The 16712-nt window shown below is 37.8% G+C and overlaps 1 protein-coding gene across 1 annotated transcript in view; it reads right to left on the minus strand.

The window, feature by feature from the left end:
* Positions 1-16712, minus strand: part of CLASP1 (cytoplasmic linker associated protein 1) — a 260166-nt gene that overhangs the window by 77667 nt on the left and 165787 nt on the right. Inside the window, exons 21-22 of the mRNA XM_088021764.1 lie at positions 9073-9177; positions 4875-5042 (exon numbers count right to left, since the gene is read on the minus strand). Of these exons, the coding sequence (XP_087877890.1) occupies positions 4875-5042; positions 9073-9177 (273 nt within the window). The remainder of the gene's footprint in view (positions 1-4874; positions 5043-9072; positions 9178-16712) is intronic.

A 16712-nucleotide genomic window follows, 5' to 3' on the forward strand; every position in this document is an offset into this window, starting at 1 on the left:
GCAAAATACTCAGAAATGACTGCATACTGAACGTGCACAGCCATCTCCATGACAGCTAGTGGGACAATAAATATGTCCATTTGAGTGGGTCTACTCATTCTGGACTGGATAGAAATGTCTTCCCTGAACATTTTGGAAAAAATCAACTAGATTCACTGATGTAAAATCATTTTACATTTACTATATTGTAATAAGCAGAGCCTATTACTTCAAAGCCAAGGTGGATTTACAGCATGACCAAACCATAACAAAAATGTCTTCCAAACCGGAATCGTGAAATTCCCTGACAAAGAATACGGAAGTGAGAAACCAAACCAACTTCCTCCTGTCGTCTCTGCTCAGTGCTAGAGTTACATCAGACCCCACAGTTACATAAGAGATGTCCAAATGCTTAGGTCTGCACTGGCAAGCAAGGAAAAACAATCAAGCGCAGGAATGAATCTGAGCAATCTGTCAAAACGGGGCTTCATTCCTAAATTCGCCTTCATTTTGCCATATGACATGGAGGCACTGGGTTTTTGCTCAAACTGGCAGTGACTATAGAATCAGCAATTCTAGATAGTAATTCTGAACAGCTCCTATGATGAGGGTGCACAGGGGCTAAATTAAAAAATTCTTAAAAAACTAGGGAGCATCCATTGACACCAATATATGAGAAGGTGCCTAGAACCTACAAAGTAATGTGGCTTTTCCCTAGAGGATCAATACCACATCTTATTTGTGAAATGACCTCTCCGGTTCCATGCTAACTCACTGGTCCAGCCACGATGCCTCTCCTGTCTCAGCCTCCCCGTAGAAAGGCTGGGAGAAAGAGTCCCTCATTTAAATGAGAAGAGTACTGTGAGATAAGGTACACATGTGAGTGCCTCTGAGTTCCTTGCTGAAAGGCAGACATGAAAATCTTATTTCACTACCCACTCCAAAACAAACAATCGGAAATAATAAAGACAATCCTGATAAGTGTTTCACACATGCACATGTTTAAGTTGAGCATTTTCTTATAGTTCTTGCCTGATCCCTTCTGTTACCCTGCTTCCACTCCCTTCCTTAAAAAATACACATGCTACAGCAATGGGAAATCTCTGCTCTCTCTTGCTGAGCCTGCTCTGTGAAGACAAGAGCATGAAAAGGGATAAGTGGACATGATCTGAAGCAACAATATGCATAATTCTTTTTTTTTTAAGATTTTATTTGAGAGAGAGGGAGAGTGAGAGGGAGAAGCAGACTCCCTGTTGAGCAGAGAGCCCGATGTGGGACTCGATCCCAGGACTCTAGGATCATGACCTGAGCTGAAGGCAGACGCTTAACCAACTGAGCCACCCAGGTGCCCAACAACATGCATAATTCTTAACAAGGTTTACCCTCCTTAGTATTTTAGCCAAAGTTTATTCACCCCTTTGTGCTGACTGGCTTCCTTAACATAGGCTAGTAGTAACACACACAAAAAGAATTCTGCCCAACCCAACATTAAAGGACATCTACTGGTGACAGCAACCGTTCAAATGCTGGATAATTTAAAACATGAGAGGAGTAATGGCCACTTCTAATACCACTCCCAAAGACCACTCTACAAAGAGGATTTTAAGTAAGTATACCAATATATGATTTTTATAAAGACTAATGAATTAGATGGTCAAAGCTAAAAAAAAAAAATATCAAATCAGCCTCTTTATGGAGTGCCAAAACTGACTGTTCTCTACGAGAATATATAATGTGAAGGCAAAACAGAAGAGGAAGAGAGGATGAAGACATGCTTGCCATTTGAACTTTCTGAAGGCAGTATTCTTCAGTGGTTCTTAAGGCCTGTGCTTACAGGAAAGGCTGGGAAGCCTTGAAAACCCATCTGATTGGCTTCATTTCTTGAGAGACATTCTACTTTTGTAGTGTTTGGGGGGTAAACCCAACTTCAGCCTTTTAATAAAAAGAAGGGATGGATCCTACCAGAACTCACATCAAAAGCAAAAGTACAAGAGGAATAAGGAGCACTACCATGAAACGTTTCTACAGTCTGGACATTTTCATGTTGTGGTCTTGCACACAGCAGTCTAACAGTTGACACTGATTACTGTTAATTTTTGCTTCTTTCAAAATATTTTGACCAGAAAAATCTGAAAACAGGATGTAAGCTGCCAAAAATAAAAAATTTTATAGCCTTTTCAAGAGATGAGTGCAAGAAGGAAACTAAAGGCAAACTTTCAAAATATAACTGCTATAGGTATTAGCTATTTATACTTTATTATTCATCAAAAACAGAATAAAACCCCAAGATGAAACAATTTACAATCTATTCTGTTTGGCTGAACAGTTTATGAAGGAATAAACTGCCAAGAAAAAAGAGTAGCAGGGTTTTATTTTGTTTCTTGGTTATACAACAGGAATTATATCCTGTTTTGCTTAAGAAACCTTAAATGCTAAAAAAGAAGAACTTTGGTGTCATTTTTATCACAGATGAGGCATAGCTGAACCAAACATAATTTGTAGGTAATTTGAGAATTAATTCTCAGTGCAAATTCCATGCCTAGCTTAGCAATGATTAAAACTATTAATTGGTTTGGGACAAAAGAAAACATTCTTAAAAGACGCTTAATTACCCCTTTTTCGAATATTTATATTTCAAGTTGCTATACAATGAATCAAATGTTTATAAACATTTGGGTATACACAGGCATATACCTAGTATCTATTAAATGATCACAACAATGGACAATCTACTGCTAAAAGATGTTATGTATCTGACACCCTATAAAATGGAATCTCTCAGCAGTACTATAGAGAGAAGTGGAAAGATGAACTTGATTCATTTATCTCTCTTTATATCTGTGTGTATTCTCACCATGTGCAAAAATTTAAATATCTTCTTTAATCAGAATTGTATGTATGACCTCAAAGCTTTACACATAACTAATGCCCTTAATGAGCATCAAGGAAATAACTTTGTCCAAAATACTGTTTCAAATAAGAACTCTCTGGAAGAGAACAGGTTCCTATTTAGTTTTTACTGATGGATGATATTTCACAGTACCTTGTAAAGGCTTAATAAATGCTGTCTTTTCAACTATCCACAACACAAACTTCCTAGTTAAAACCATGGAATTATGTTAGGCAACCTAGGGCAGTTTCTTTCCCAATTTCAAGAAAAAGGTAAAAATGGCAACTTTAATAATCTAAAAAGTCAAATCCCAAAAAAGAAAGAATTTTTAAAAGTATGAAACTAATCTGGATCACCAAGAGACATCCTATACATTTAGCTAACTACCAAAAAGGGACAGCCAAAACCTCATGACTAAATATGAAATCAAATGCATTTTCCAAACAAAACTAGATCCAAACAGACATACGTTACAGCCTTAAATCTGAAATTTAGACATTCTCGGTCATGATACTTTCCCTGGTGTATCCACGTAACTTATTGCTGGATCCAAATAACTTGTCAGCTCAGGGACCACGCTATGTAATGCCAACAGAAAGTTGGGATCATGTAGAAATTTCTTACTGGCTTTGTTTTGAAATGTTAGTCAAACCAATGCCTGTTCATTCTACCTCTTAAATATGTCCCCCCTCCCCGCCTTCTCGTAGCTCACGTGGCCTTGGAGGGCTTTTGGAAGCGGCACTCTCTCAGTGCCACTGCCCTCCTCTCCCACCTCACCCTGACAAACTTCCTTTGCTGCAGCTCAATGAATTACCTGTGGTTCCCATAGCACTTTATGCTTCCTCCCATCTCACTGTTTATGAACACACTCCTCTCTGCCCTAGAACACCTTTCTCCCCTTCTCCCCACCCTGCCTAAGCCTACCTTATACATCATCAAAAATGGACCTCTTCTGGCAAGCCTCTCCTCTCCCAGTCCTTCCAGATTTCTCTCTTGGGCGGACTGGGGTAGGCAAGGGCCCTAAGACACTCCTTTCCTACAGCCCCAGAGCATTATATCACAGTATCTGTCATACTATCTTACATTTCCACCCCTAAGACCACAACCTCTTTGAAAATTAGAAGCTGTATCTGTTTTATCTTCTGATCCTAAGGTTTAACAAAGTGCCTGTGCATCACAGGAATCATTCAAGTAAAGCTGTTAACGAGATAAATAAGAAAGAAAAGCCAACAGGACTTACAAATAGAGTAGTACTCTGATTTCACATTAATAGATTTTTACCCTTAGAAAACAGTAAAAATATAAGGAAAAGGATGAACATAGATTTCTCATAATATATTACGAAAGATGTCTTTTGTATTAAATAGATTATATAGAAATTAGATTTGAATAGAGTAAGCTGGAGAGTAATTGATATAATTCTACACACTATCACAAAGAAACTAAATACTACAACACAAAAATATTATATATTTGGTTTTCATTTGTTCCTTGTTTTCATGTTTAAATACTATGTCAAAAGTAACTATACACAGTCTTTGACCGTAAGTTCCACCAATTATATTAGAGAAGACCAAAATCAAAATATACGTGGACCCTACAAATTGCTTTTGAAAATATATATAGATTAACGGCTACTTAGCACTAATCCATGAAAGAAAGATGAAAAGCAACATTGCTCCTAATTGTGAAGAAGACAATCCTGCCCACTCCCCCCAATTCTAACATTTTGTTAAATGGCTCTAAAACACAAAAGCCCACAGTGACATTAATTCTTTTCCGTCAATCTGAACGGTGAGGCCCATGTATTTTTCGGTTGTAATTCAAACCTGAACATGCCATAATCTGTAAAAAGCACAAATCAGAATGTCTTTTAACACAGGCAAAATGACATCCTCAGTTCAAAAGCAGAACTCTATTTCCAACATTAGACAAAGTCATTACATTATAATAAAAATCATGACCAAGTTGGGAATGATGTTTTGAGGTCTTTGAGAATCCTTACCTAATCCTATTCGGTTTGGACTTGTTTCTCGGCTACATCCCTGACTCCTGGGAATCTTGCTTCGTTTTTCTGAAGAGGGGGTCACAGGTGGGCCTCTTGAGGAACCCCCAGCAAGGCCACCATAACCACTTCCCAATAATTTCCCTGGGGAACTTGACCGGCTGCCAGCTAAAAATGAAACAAAACAAAACTGAAGAATGGCTGTAAATCAGGGAATAAACTATAACAATTTCAGAAGTCAGCAAACACATTATTTGGCTCAAATACTTTTATATAAAAATGGTATTTTTGGTTGGTGGTAGTACTATTTTTTCTTTTTACATGGAGCATAAAAGAACATCAAATATCATAAAAGAATGTTTATACAAAGAAGAATTACAGGTGGAGTTCTACAAAAATGACAGTAAAATTTCTGATTCAAAGAGCAGGCTGAGTACAAACAGCTCCCTGTTCCACAGCAAATTTCTACAAATAATCACAAAGGTGTTTGTTTATTGTTTCATTTTTTTATTCTGTAAGAGCTGATATGTGAAAAATTTTAAGTATAACCACTGGAAGAAGAGAATTATAACAGAAGTTTCTTAAACATTAGTTGAAGAGAAGAGAATAGATCCAAGAACATCCCATTAATTTAACAAATGGAAGAAAAGGAAGCAGGAAGATAACTAGAAACATGGTAAATAAAAATCACAAAATAAAATGGTAGGAATAAACTCAAACATATCACTAATCATAATAAATGTGGCTGGATTAATTTCATCTATCAAAAGACAGAGATTCTTGGATTGGCTTTTAAAAAAATGAAACTCAACTGAATGTTGTCCATAAGAAACAAACAACATACCTAATACAAAACAATAAGAGTGAAACAGCATTAAAAAAAGGACAAAGGATATCTCATATTGATAAAAGAATCATAGTCAATGAAGACATAATAACCATGAACCTTTATGCTCCAAGTAACACAGCTTTGAAATATAAAACATAAAACTGATAAAAATATAGGGAGAAATTCAAGTCATAATTATTAATGCACCTCTAAGAAAAAAAACTAAAGAAACTAATAATACACCTCTGAAATTGGCAGTCAAAATTATACAGATATGCATAAACACACAAACCACATACACACACGTACAACAAACAGAAGACATTCTTTTCACTTTTCCACACATATTACAAAAACCAACTATGTACTAAGCTTCAAAGGAAATCTCAGAAATCTACAAAAATAGAAATTACATAGACCACATGCCGAGATGTACACAAAAGAATTAGAAATTAAAAACAAATCATACAGTTAGTAATTTTTATAAATGAGTAAGTGGCTGGATAGCTATATAACCATTTTTCATGAGACAACATTCTTTCTTTAACAGCAAAACTTTAAAGATCACATCAATACACCGAAATACACTCTCCTTAAGCAGAGAAGGCAATAAAATTCTCAACCATAAAGTGCATGTTATTATGTACCAGAATAGAATGAACCAGAGATAAAAACCCTTAAAATAACACTTAACCTGGAAACACACACCTACACCTCCATCATTCAAATTAATCATTAAGGTGACCACTCACAAAAATTAGGATTTTATAATGACAGCTACAGTTTAAAGTGAAATTCATTATAAAAATCACTGGTACGCATCACCATGAAGAACCTGTCTCAGGATTTATTAATCTTATGCCCATAAAACTTTGAACACCCAAATGAACTACTAAGCTGTGTAAAAGGAGAAAAGAAATCCATTCCAAACTCTAGAATCTGAACACAGAGAAAAAATGCAGAAAGATTAACTAAGCTCATAATAAACAGAGAAATTAATATTGTGCAAGGAACATGGGACATGGGGTGAAGAACGCAAAAAAAAAAAAAAAAAAAAGGCAAGAAGAGAAACGGCTTACCACCAGCAGGATTAGCAGATCTGGATCCTTGATTATGAGAGCAGACCAAAGGACAGGCAAAAAGTGGATTAAAAGACAATAGTACAATACAGAAGGTCAGCATGCAACACAACACAAAAATGTCTGTTCACAAACACATTAGCAAAATAGTTTTTTCTTCTAGGTCTTTTTCCTCTTAGTCTACTTTTGTACTTATGTTTATTTATTCATATCATACTCTATCAGCATTTATTTCAGGTCTGTTCATGAAACACCTAGGAACCTACAATGTGCCAGGCGGAGGAGATGAAGACAAGCGTCTTGACCTCCGGGGGGGGGGGGGGGGGGGCGGGGCACATCTCTCTAGTTCTGAGGAAGTGGAGAGAAGTGACTGCATCCTACTCATTTATGTATCCCTACCACCTTAACTGGTGCTTACCACATAGCAAGTGCTCAATAAACATCATGAATTCAAAGAAACTGCTACTAATTAGTTTCACCTGAACATCCTATGCCAAATCCTCAAATATTTAAACATCAATCTTCACATACTTAAATCCTCAAATATTTAAACTATGCTGTTAAGGGCCCTAAATCTAATTAATCTAATGTTAATGAAATCTACTTATTATACCAGGACTACGAATGCTAGTATATCTACGTTTGTAAAACATATGAATATGCTCATATTTACTTCCTATTAAAATAATTTTTTTAAATACTTAATTTATATGCCTAAGTTTAAGGTCCAGTCTTGATTACTGGCTGGTGTTTTCTCCCTTCCTGTGAGTGGAATTTAGTGAATCAAGTAAAACTGAAGACTTTTAAAAGTGGAGCCCCAAGCTAGGGTGCACTATTTCTACAAGACTGAAGAATTAAAGCCCCTTGCCCTCACCCCCACTACAGAAGGAAAGTAGTCTCCACTATCTCCTAAGCAGTGAGCCAGGCTACGGGCAGGAACCCCTGCAGAGGCCAATGCCAATAAACAGCAGACATAAAGAAACGTACAGTACCGTTCAACCCTCCCTCTCCAAGAAAGGAAATAACACTGCACAGCTAAAGAGCTAGACATTTTTTTTATTAAACTTTATTTTAACATACTAAGCCATATTTTGAGTCTTGAAATCTTTGTCAAGAAAAATTTCTGCGGTCATGACCAGAGTACTATATCCGTCTGTGGCTCCAGGCATCACTAGGGTTCAACAGAACAACCCGAGCCAGGACAGTGTTCCCAAAGTAGAAGCTACTGGTCTACATACAGATGCACACCCTATGTTGTGTTGCATATACCTGTGTGATACACCAGAAGCATGCATTTCTGCATCAGACAAGCCTGGCAGCAATGTATCACTGATGTTACACTTTCTTTTCGGAAAGGTATTACACTTGCTTAACATGAGGCCTAGAGTTACCAGAGGGACATGGGAGAGTATGTGAATTCCCAAGGAGCTGAGAAAGGCATTCTAAATACTAAGGAGAACCTAAGATTTGGCCACAGACTCTCTACATGAGCCAGACAGCTCCTGAGGCCACAGAGGAGGCAGACACATATGGGCTGGGGAGTGCTGTGCAGAGGGACCGTGTGCAGCTCCCAGGGAAGCGGAGCCTTCCTCCAACATGCTCACCCTGCCCGGGAGAACTCAGACACCCAGCTCTATGCACACAGAGCGAGCAGGGGACTCAAAGGCAAGTGTGGCTGGGAAGTGAGACACCGGGGTGGTTCCTTAGAGCGATCTGAATACACTCCTTCCATCTATGGCTGCTTTCATGGCCGATGCTAACAAGCCAAGTGACTCAACATGTACAGACAAGCAGTAATGGAAGCGAGAGCAGCTGGGCAAAGCGGGAACCCACACTGGCAGGAAGAGAAGAGCAGGCTGCAAATGTTAGAACACAGGGTTAATGGGGAGAGCTTTTAATGGATTTGCTTACTACCACTGAAAGAGAACTCCACGTTAAAATAATCCCCAGATACTGCTCTTAAATTACATCAGAGGGACACCTTATCAACAGTAAAATGGGTCACAGCCCAGGTATGTCTCAATTTGAGATGCTTAAGGGAGAGAAACCACGTTTTAATGTTTAATGCTTAATAATACAAAATTTAAATCACCTGGCAAGGAGACAAAAGTATCCTGGAATACTCCATGTTGTAAGCTTACCCAACAAACATCAAGACTACTCATGGCAGCTTAGAGCCACACAAATGTGTTTTTCCCCTGAAGTAATGAAAATACTATCAATTTTTCAACTGTATAATGGGCTGTTGAACAAAACTGAGATAACAGAGAGTATAAAATATACTTCTTACGCTGGGACTGTGAAACCACTTTGGCGCGGCTGCGGCCTCGACTGTCAGGTGTGGTGGCAACATTGGTGGCGCTCCCAGAGCTCTGCCGTCTCGTGCGGATCCGACCTGGAAGATGCAGCAAAAACGGTGTTTCCATCGTGTCTTCAGTCAGTGTGACCTACTCAAGAAAACCACGCACACCAAGAACAAGCGGCACTGATGGGCCACCTGCAGGGGCGCGGGTCTTCCTCCTGTGCGGTCCTGACCCAGTTCCCTGTGTGCACACGCATGCGCATTCCATCTACACACTCAAGTTCTACAGATACATTAGCAACTCCTGAGAGTGAGTCATGAACCTGGAAGGTGCTTCTGTTACAAGTATTCTAGCATATTCTATTTTCCAATGAGGAAGTGATATCCACTTGAGAATTTTTTTCCACAATTTTTTTCACATTAAACTCTCTTACCTACAAATCTGTCAAATTTCCAAAGGCAGAAAATATTAGCTGTCATCTTATGAAAAATACTACAGGAAAAAGAGTAAATGCAAAACAAAGCAAAACACAACAAAAAAACCCAAAACCCTTAACTCAGCAATCAAAAGCTATAGCACCCTGGAGAATAAATGTGTTTTGATATGTAGCATTAAACTTCTATTTTAAAGCACGTATGCCAACAAGTTTCTAGGCTGCAAAAGATGAAGACAGAATCAGCAGTATAGGAGTAGCGAGAGTAACGACAACCTAAAAATAATGGATGTCATAGGCATTTATGAAAAGACTTTGTCACTGTAAGTAAAGCAATCTGTTAATTCCCATTATTAAACCATGAAACCTCAAAAACAAAAGTGAACTCAGAAATGCAAAATCATCGATGATGAGACTAGTATGGTTAGAGACTAAACTTTTTAAAATTCAGGGCTTCTTTGGTTTCGGGTGGGCACAAAATGCCTCTCCTGCCATAATTCAATCAGAACAGCAATCTGATATGGAAAACACAAACCAATAGAACTCGCATTGGCATCTTACATTGCTCAAAACCATTTCTACCTCATCATTTAAGAAAGATTACAGAAAAGGAATACAGGAAAACAAATCCTAAGGCTTGAAAAAGGTTCAGGAAAGGGAAGTACGGAGCAATAAAAGCACTGCTTTAAGAAAAAAGTTAAAACTAGAAAGAATCAGTAATTTTTAATAGCAGTTTAAGCAAAGATTCACAAATTCTAGAATCTGTAGTAAGTTTTATATATATATATACACACACACACACACACACGATATTATACTAACAGCTGTATATGTGTGAACTTGGAATCCTCATAAGAACATATAATTATTCCCATATTACAGATGAGGAAAGAGAGAAACAGGAGGATTCATGAATTTGTCCAAGGCCACACCACTGGTTTAGCTACCTGTGCCTGCCTGGCTGGCTAGCTGGCCTATGAGGGAGGACATTTTACTTTCCTAAGGAAGTCACCAATCCAAATCAAGGCAGTCACCAAGGCAAAGCGAACATGAAAACCCAACTGAATCTCACTTCCTATTTTAAATTTACTGTAAAACATTTAGGTCACAAAAAAGATATTTTAAATGAACATCCATACCCATTCAGCTTAAAAAATAAAAATCTTTGCTAGCGTCCCTGTACCCCCTATTTTCTCCCAACATTTAGTAACCTGATCCTAAACCCAGCATTCATCATCCCCTTGCATTTCTTTGAACTTTTAATATAGTTGTATAACCACAAAACAGATGGCTTTATTTAATATATTTCAAATGCTTTTAATTATATCACAGGGTATATATATTCTTCCAAAACTTATTGTTTTGCTCAACATTTTGTGAGGTCATTTACGGAAATGATTTTTCGGTAGGAGGTAAAGGAGAGATCCATTTTATTTTTTCCATATGACTAACCGACATCCAAATAAATTTTCCTAACCCCTTTCTTACTGATCTACAAAGCTGTCTTTTGGCATTTTACCAAGTACTTAAATACATACGTAGGCTTGTTTCTCAATTGTCTACTCTGTACACGTGTCCACACCGGTGCAACATCAAAATGTTATGATGAGCTTAAATAAAAATCTTGCTAACTGGAAATCAGCCCACTTTTTCCTAAGGCCTTTGCTCTCTTCCACATGGATCTAAAGATACAGTTTAAAAAGACCAGTTGAAATCTTAACTGGCATTATGTGGAATGCAGGGTTAATTTGAGGGATGGGGGGGTGGTGAGATAACTTTATGATATTGATCTTTCCATGTTTTTTCTTTATTTCACTTTCTTCAATATCCTGTAACAAAACTTTATAATTTTTTCTATTACTCAACTTTTATAGACTTATTCAAAGGTGCCTTATTTTTATGACACACTATTTTTTATTTAAACTATATTTTCTAACTTCTTGACAAATGTAAATGTAATTAATCTTTATATTTTGATCTTGATTCTGGGAACTTTGCTAAACACTTGTTAATTCTACTAACTTGTATGTAGATTATCTGGAGTTATATAAATAGAATATCATCTACAAACAAGACTTCAGTTTTTTCCCTTCAAATTCTACCCTTTCATTTCTCTGCCTTTAACCCGCTGTCTCGGACATGTAGTATGCACCTACCCGGGTAGGCTTTGTTACTTTAAGCCACGTTAAGAAAAAAAATTCTGGAATTTCACAAAAAGTAGGATATTTCAACAGACTAAGAAAACTCCTTTTCCTAATTGTTAAGAATCTGCCAAAATGTTTGTTGCATTTTTTGATGCTTTCTTGGCATCTTCTGAGAAAAGAGGATTTTTCCCTTAAATGTGCTGAGCTTCACCAGGAAATTTCTAAGCTATTAAACCTGAGATAAACTCCCCTGCTCATAATGTACACACTCGCATATAATGCCTCATTTGTACCTTCTCTGGTTTAGTGCTAAGGCTACCCCAGCTGCATTAATGAGTGAAGTAGTCCCACTTTCTCTTCTTGGAGTTTATGGAAGACTGGGATTATCCAATTCCTCAAATAATTTGTATTTCTTAATCCTGTCTAGTGAATGTTTAATTCCTATTTCATTAACTTTTACTCTTTATTATTTCTTTCCTACTGTCCTTTGGGTTTATTCTGTTCTTTTTCTAACAAATTGGAAACAACCTCCTAATTATTTCTCTTCTAATATAAACTTAAGGCTATGAATTTTCCTCTACGCACTGCTTTTGCTTCATTTCATAAGGACTGATAAGTAGTTCAACATAATGTGTTGCTTTTAAAAAAATTTTTTTCTAGATCCCATTTGTTCATGTTTTGCTTTGGAAAAGTTAAGTTGGATCTGTACTTCACACTTTACACCAAGAAAAACAGCAAATGAACCTAAGATTAAAATGTAAAACATGAAACCACAAAAGTTCTAAAAGAAAACATAGGAGAAACCCTTTGTAACTTGTAATGGCAAAGTCCATTCTAGTTATGACTTAAAATTAAAAGCCATTAGGAAGTCGTTAAGTCTGACTAAATTTTTTTGTAAAATCTCAGTATGACAAAAAGAAAACTATGAGCAAGTTAAAGAAAATGACAAATTGGGAAAAAAATGTTTATAATTCATATCACAAAGGGTTAATTTCCTTAACATATAAAAGGTTTCTAGGAATCAACAAGAAGTCCACCAACAAGCAGTGTGCTGGTAAATGTTTAACAACTGGCAGGGGGCTGGGAAAGGTTCCTGCAGATTTGTGTTTTCCAATTTCCCTGGTGTTATTCCCACCATGGCCAATTTCCAGCTACTGACATGAAATCAACCAGATTACAAAATGTCTGAAAATTTAACAACTGGCTGTCATGAAATAGTCAAGACAGCTCCAACACACCACTGCCACAACCCAATAAAGAATGGACAAAAGCTAGGAAAAGACAGTTAACAGACAATAGAAATGGCTCGGGTGTATGAAATATTGTTCAGCCTCACTCAATAAGAAAAAAAATTAAAATGACATTAAGAATGCCATTGTTCTAACACCTATCAGAGTGGCAAGAATCTAAGACTGTGCTAATAGTCTAGCGTATAGGAAAAGAGGCACTCTCATTGGCATGTTTTAATCTGCGGGAATTCTGAGGAAACAGATTTGAGTGCCTTCCTCTATAGAAGCTCACTGCTCCTGTCCAGCACCCTTCATTCAATTCATCAGACACCACAGATGAGAACTGAAACCACAACTTATGTGAGAAGAGAGCTCAGTTACAATGAGGGGAGATTGGTTTTTTTCCTCTGGCTAGGACAAAGTCAAGAGATACCATGTCAACCTGAAGATAAAGAGGTTTTGTTCCTAGTACACCTTTTCATGGATCTATATAGCACCTGGACAATGCTGGCTCAATGCCAACCTTACCTCTCCCCTGAGGGGAGCACAATGGCTTGTGCTCACATGTGTCACTAAGACCTCAGGGCACCCTTAAAATCAATTTTGGGGAGTTAAAAGGGCCTTTTTGTGTTATACTCAGATAAAGATTTCTTCTGTAAGGAGAGAGTCTGTTTGTTTGTTTTCCCTATATTAATTTGGTGATATTATTCTAAGTGCCTATATACGCCTTAAAGAGATGCGTATTAAAATACTCCATGGTCTTTAAGAAAAACAAAATCTACTCAATAAATGCAGCAAAGCATAAAAAATATATTTAAGTTCTACATTATGACCTGTTATTAACATTCATATTCATTCATACTATGTTATGACAGAGACAGAAAGTAGACATGAAAGAAAAAAATGTACATAAAACAAATAGAAATAAGAGGTATTAGAGAACTAGCCAACAGAAAAAAAAAAATTCTGGAGATGGACAAGAAACCAGCACACCCATCCAAAGAAAAGCAGACCCAGAAGAAAACAAAGACCTGGAAGAGAGCAGCCTTTGACTTTCATGGAATGAAGACGGAACATCCATACCGAGTAGCTTTTTAAAAGAGCTGCTGAAGAATTTCTTTCAATCACACCACCATTCTTCTAGAAGAGCCCTCAAAATGGGAAATAAAACCTGTGCACCCAGTTTAACTTGCAGGCATGGTTTTCCTACATTCAGTCCAAGCAAGGCAAATTAAAAAAATCACTTATCAGACAGCTTCATGTCACTAGGGTTTCTGTCCTCCTTATGTTTCAAAAATTTCAGGCAATTCTCAATTTAGAGGTTATAAAGATTAAAAGGTCTTGTAGGTAAATCTCCACTCATCACACTGGAGCCTTTTAGCATACATATCTGCTTTACAATCTCATGGCTTCGGGGCACTATTAAACCAACCTCTACTCATATGTGGCAATTTTGATAAAATCAAAATTTGGGAAGTTGACCCCTGATAAATTCTGTTACCTACAAGTACCATTCCCCCAAAGGAACAACTTTCCTCGTGTTTTTTAAAGATAAAGCTAAAAGAAAGTTAGCACTCTTTTACTCTGACATACACCTATTTTTTTTCCACTGTGTAAAAAAGCCAATCATTTAAAATTCAGAGTTCTCAGATAAATATATAGCAATACCAAATGTTTTATGTCCCGGTAAAACTGAACTAAAATCTAAGTTTCTTTTCCTGAAGAGCAGACAAGGCTACATGGTACTTTTTATTTTGTAATTTTAAAAACCACCAATGGGTAAGCACAGACTTTCCCATGAGTGCCAGAACCAATGACATAAATGCTTCCTTCTAAATCCCCCCAAATTATGCAAAGATAACCTGGAAATAAACTTTTGTCCACAAGAGGAGCTTCTGTTGGTTCTTCACAAAAAGATATTTTTTGACTAGTTGTAAATGTGAAAAATGCTACTTAATGGGTATGATAAAGAAACTCCCAAAGGAGGTAAAAGTATTTTCTCCATTCCTACCCTAATTAAGTGGCCAGAATTCAAATGCACTGTCTGAATTTTGACTTTAGAGCATCCAACTATAGATTCCCAGTCATATCTTTGTCTCCTACTGATGAAAGCATCTGTCTCTTTTGGTCTCAGGAACTAGACAGGAAAGTACTTCACAGGCTTACTATTATTAACAAATTTTAAAAAGGCCCATAAGGAGTCCAAAAATTCAATTTTAGTGTATGTGCTGCTGAAGCGAGCACAGGATTCCAAAAATTCAGACAGGAAACTCAGGACGTGATATTTACTATTTACTGCAAGTCATGATGTTTCCACGCCTTTTCCTAAGAACCGCGTGTGGCTTTTCTGAGCACCGCTAGGTTTCAACTCCTTCACAGCCAGGGTATCCTAGATGCGCTGGAGTCTGTGGTCCCCCTGCACTGTGTCCTTTCCCTCTCGTGGGCACTCGAGGCCTGAAGGTCTGATGTCCCGCCCTTGACAGCCTGCACAGCCCTGGGATGCAGAGAACAAGGCTCCCCGGCTCCCCTCAACTAAGGCTGTCTTCCACTGGATTCTGAACCCTGTACAACGAAGGGCCCCCATCTCATTATCCCACCTTCCCTACCGGAAGAACCAGAAAGAGATGCCTCATCCTTAGTCTCTTGACACAATAACTGAGTAGGCAATCTTCTGAACTGGCTCTGTACCAGTAAGAAGAAAACTGATAAAAAGAAAGAAAGGTGAAAAATTCCTAGTGCTGGGAGACCAGCAGGCTGATTTCAAGTCTGTCACACAGGCGTATGAAATAAGAGCATCTAGAAAAAAATACAATCTCCCTTGGAACGTCTTCCCATTCCATCTACATTCCAGAATTCCGTGCTCCACTCCTCTTCCATCTAGGCTGAAGAAATGATGTAGGATCGTTTCTTTGGAAAGGAGAAATGTACAATTACTCGTTACGGGCTAAAAAATGCATAAAGTCACACCCAGCCCCAAGAGTCTGCTACTCTCACGGAGGTCCTCATCATGACATAGGCTTCTTGTCCATTTTCCATTTGGGCAACTTTTCACTTCTCACACTCGTCCACCCCAGAGAACCACCCATGGGGCTTACTGAAGATTCAGATTCCATTGCTCCTTCCAAACTGAATCAGGATTTTCGGAGGGAAGGACCCAGGACTCTGCTCCTTTAGCAAGCTGCAGGTAATTCTTATGATGAGGTTCAGTTTGAAGAACAGGGACCCTGGGATTATGCTCATCTTTAAAAAAAAAACTCCATTCCTAATTTTTCCTTTATGAGTCCCTGAGGAACTAGTATATTGATTAAAAGTACTGTGAACTGCACATATAAAGATAGAACCAGTCCACTTTGCAGGCTAGCCTTTTAGAGTAGCTAAGTAATGTATGCAAGTAAACTAGCAGCTCTTAGTTGTTAAATCATTAGGCTGAGGGTTGGTGGGTCTAAGCCACTAAAGCAGATGAGGTTCCTCTAAATTTCAATTATTTGAGGCATTATCCTGCTTTCCAGCCAGACTGTGCAAAGGGATGGTCTTGTCTAGCATGTGCTAATCAAAGACCTGTACAGAGTGAAATGGTTAGGTCTAAAAGTCAAAAAGACAATGCAAACTCAGGAGGAACTACTGGAGAATGGCATAAAAAGAAACCAAAGTGGATCTGGAGGCGCGTTTTCTTTCACCATGCTAGATCTTGTGTGTAGCAGCAAACACAGCACATAGAAGGCATTTAATACACGGTTGGCGAGCGGAAGAATGAGGGTTGATGAATGAATGGGGTATGTGTCAGTGATACAAATAAAAATGACATCGTATAATTCAGTAGC

The sequence above is a fragment of the Eumetopias jubatus genome, unplaced genomic scaffold (assembly GCF_037043125.1).
Source record: "Eumetopias jubatus isolate StellerSeaLion01/CBP00866 unplaced genomic scaffold, mEumJub1_p1.0 scaffold_3, whole genome shotgun sequence".
NCBI lineage: Eukaryota > Metazoa > Chordata > Mammalia > Carnivora > Otariidae > Eumetopias > Eumetopias jubatus.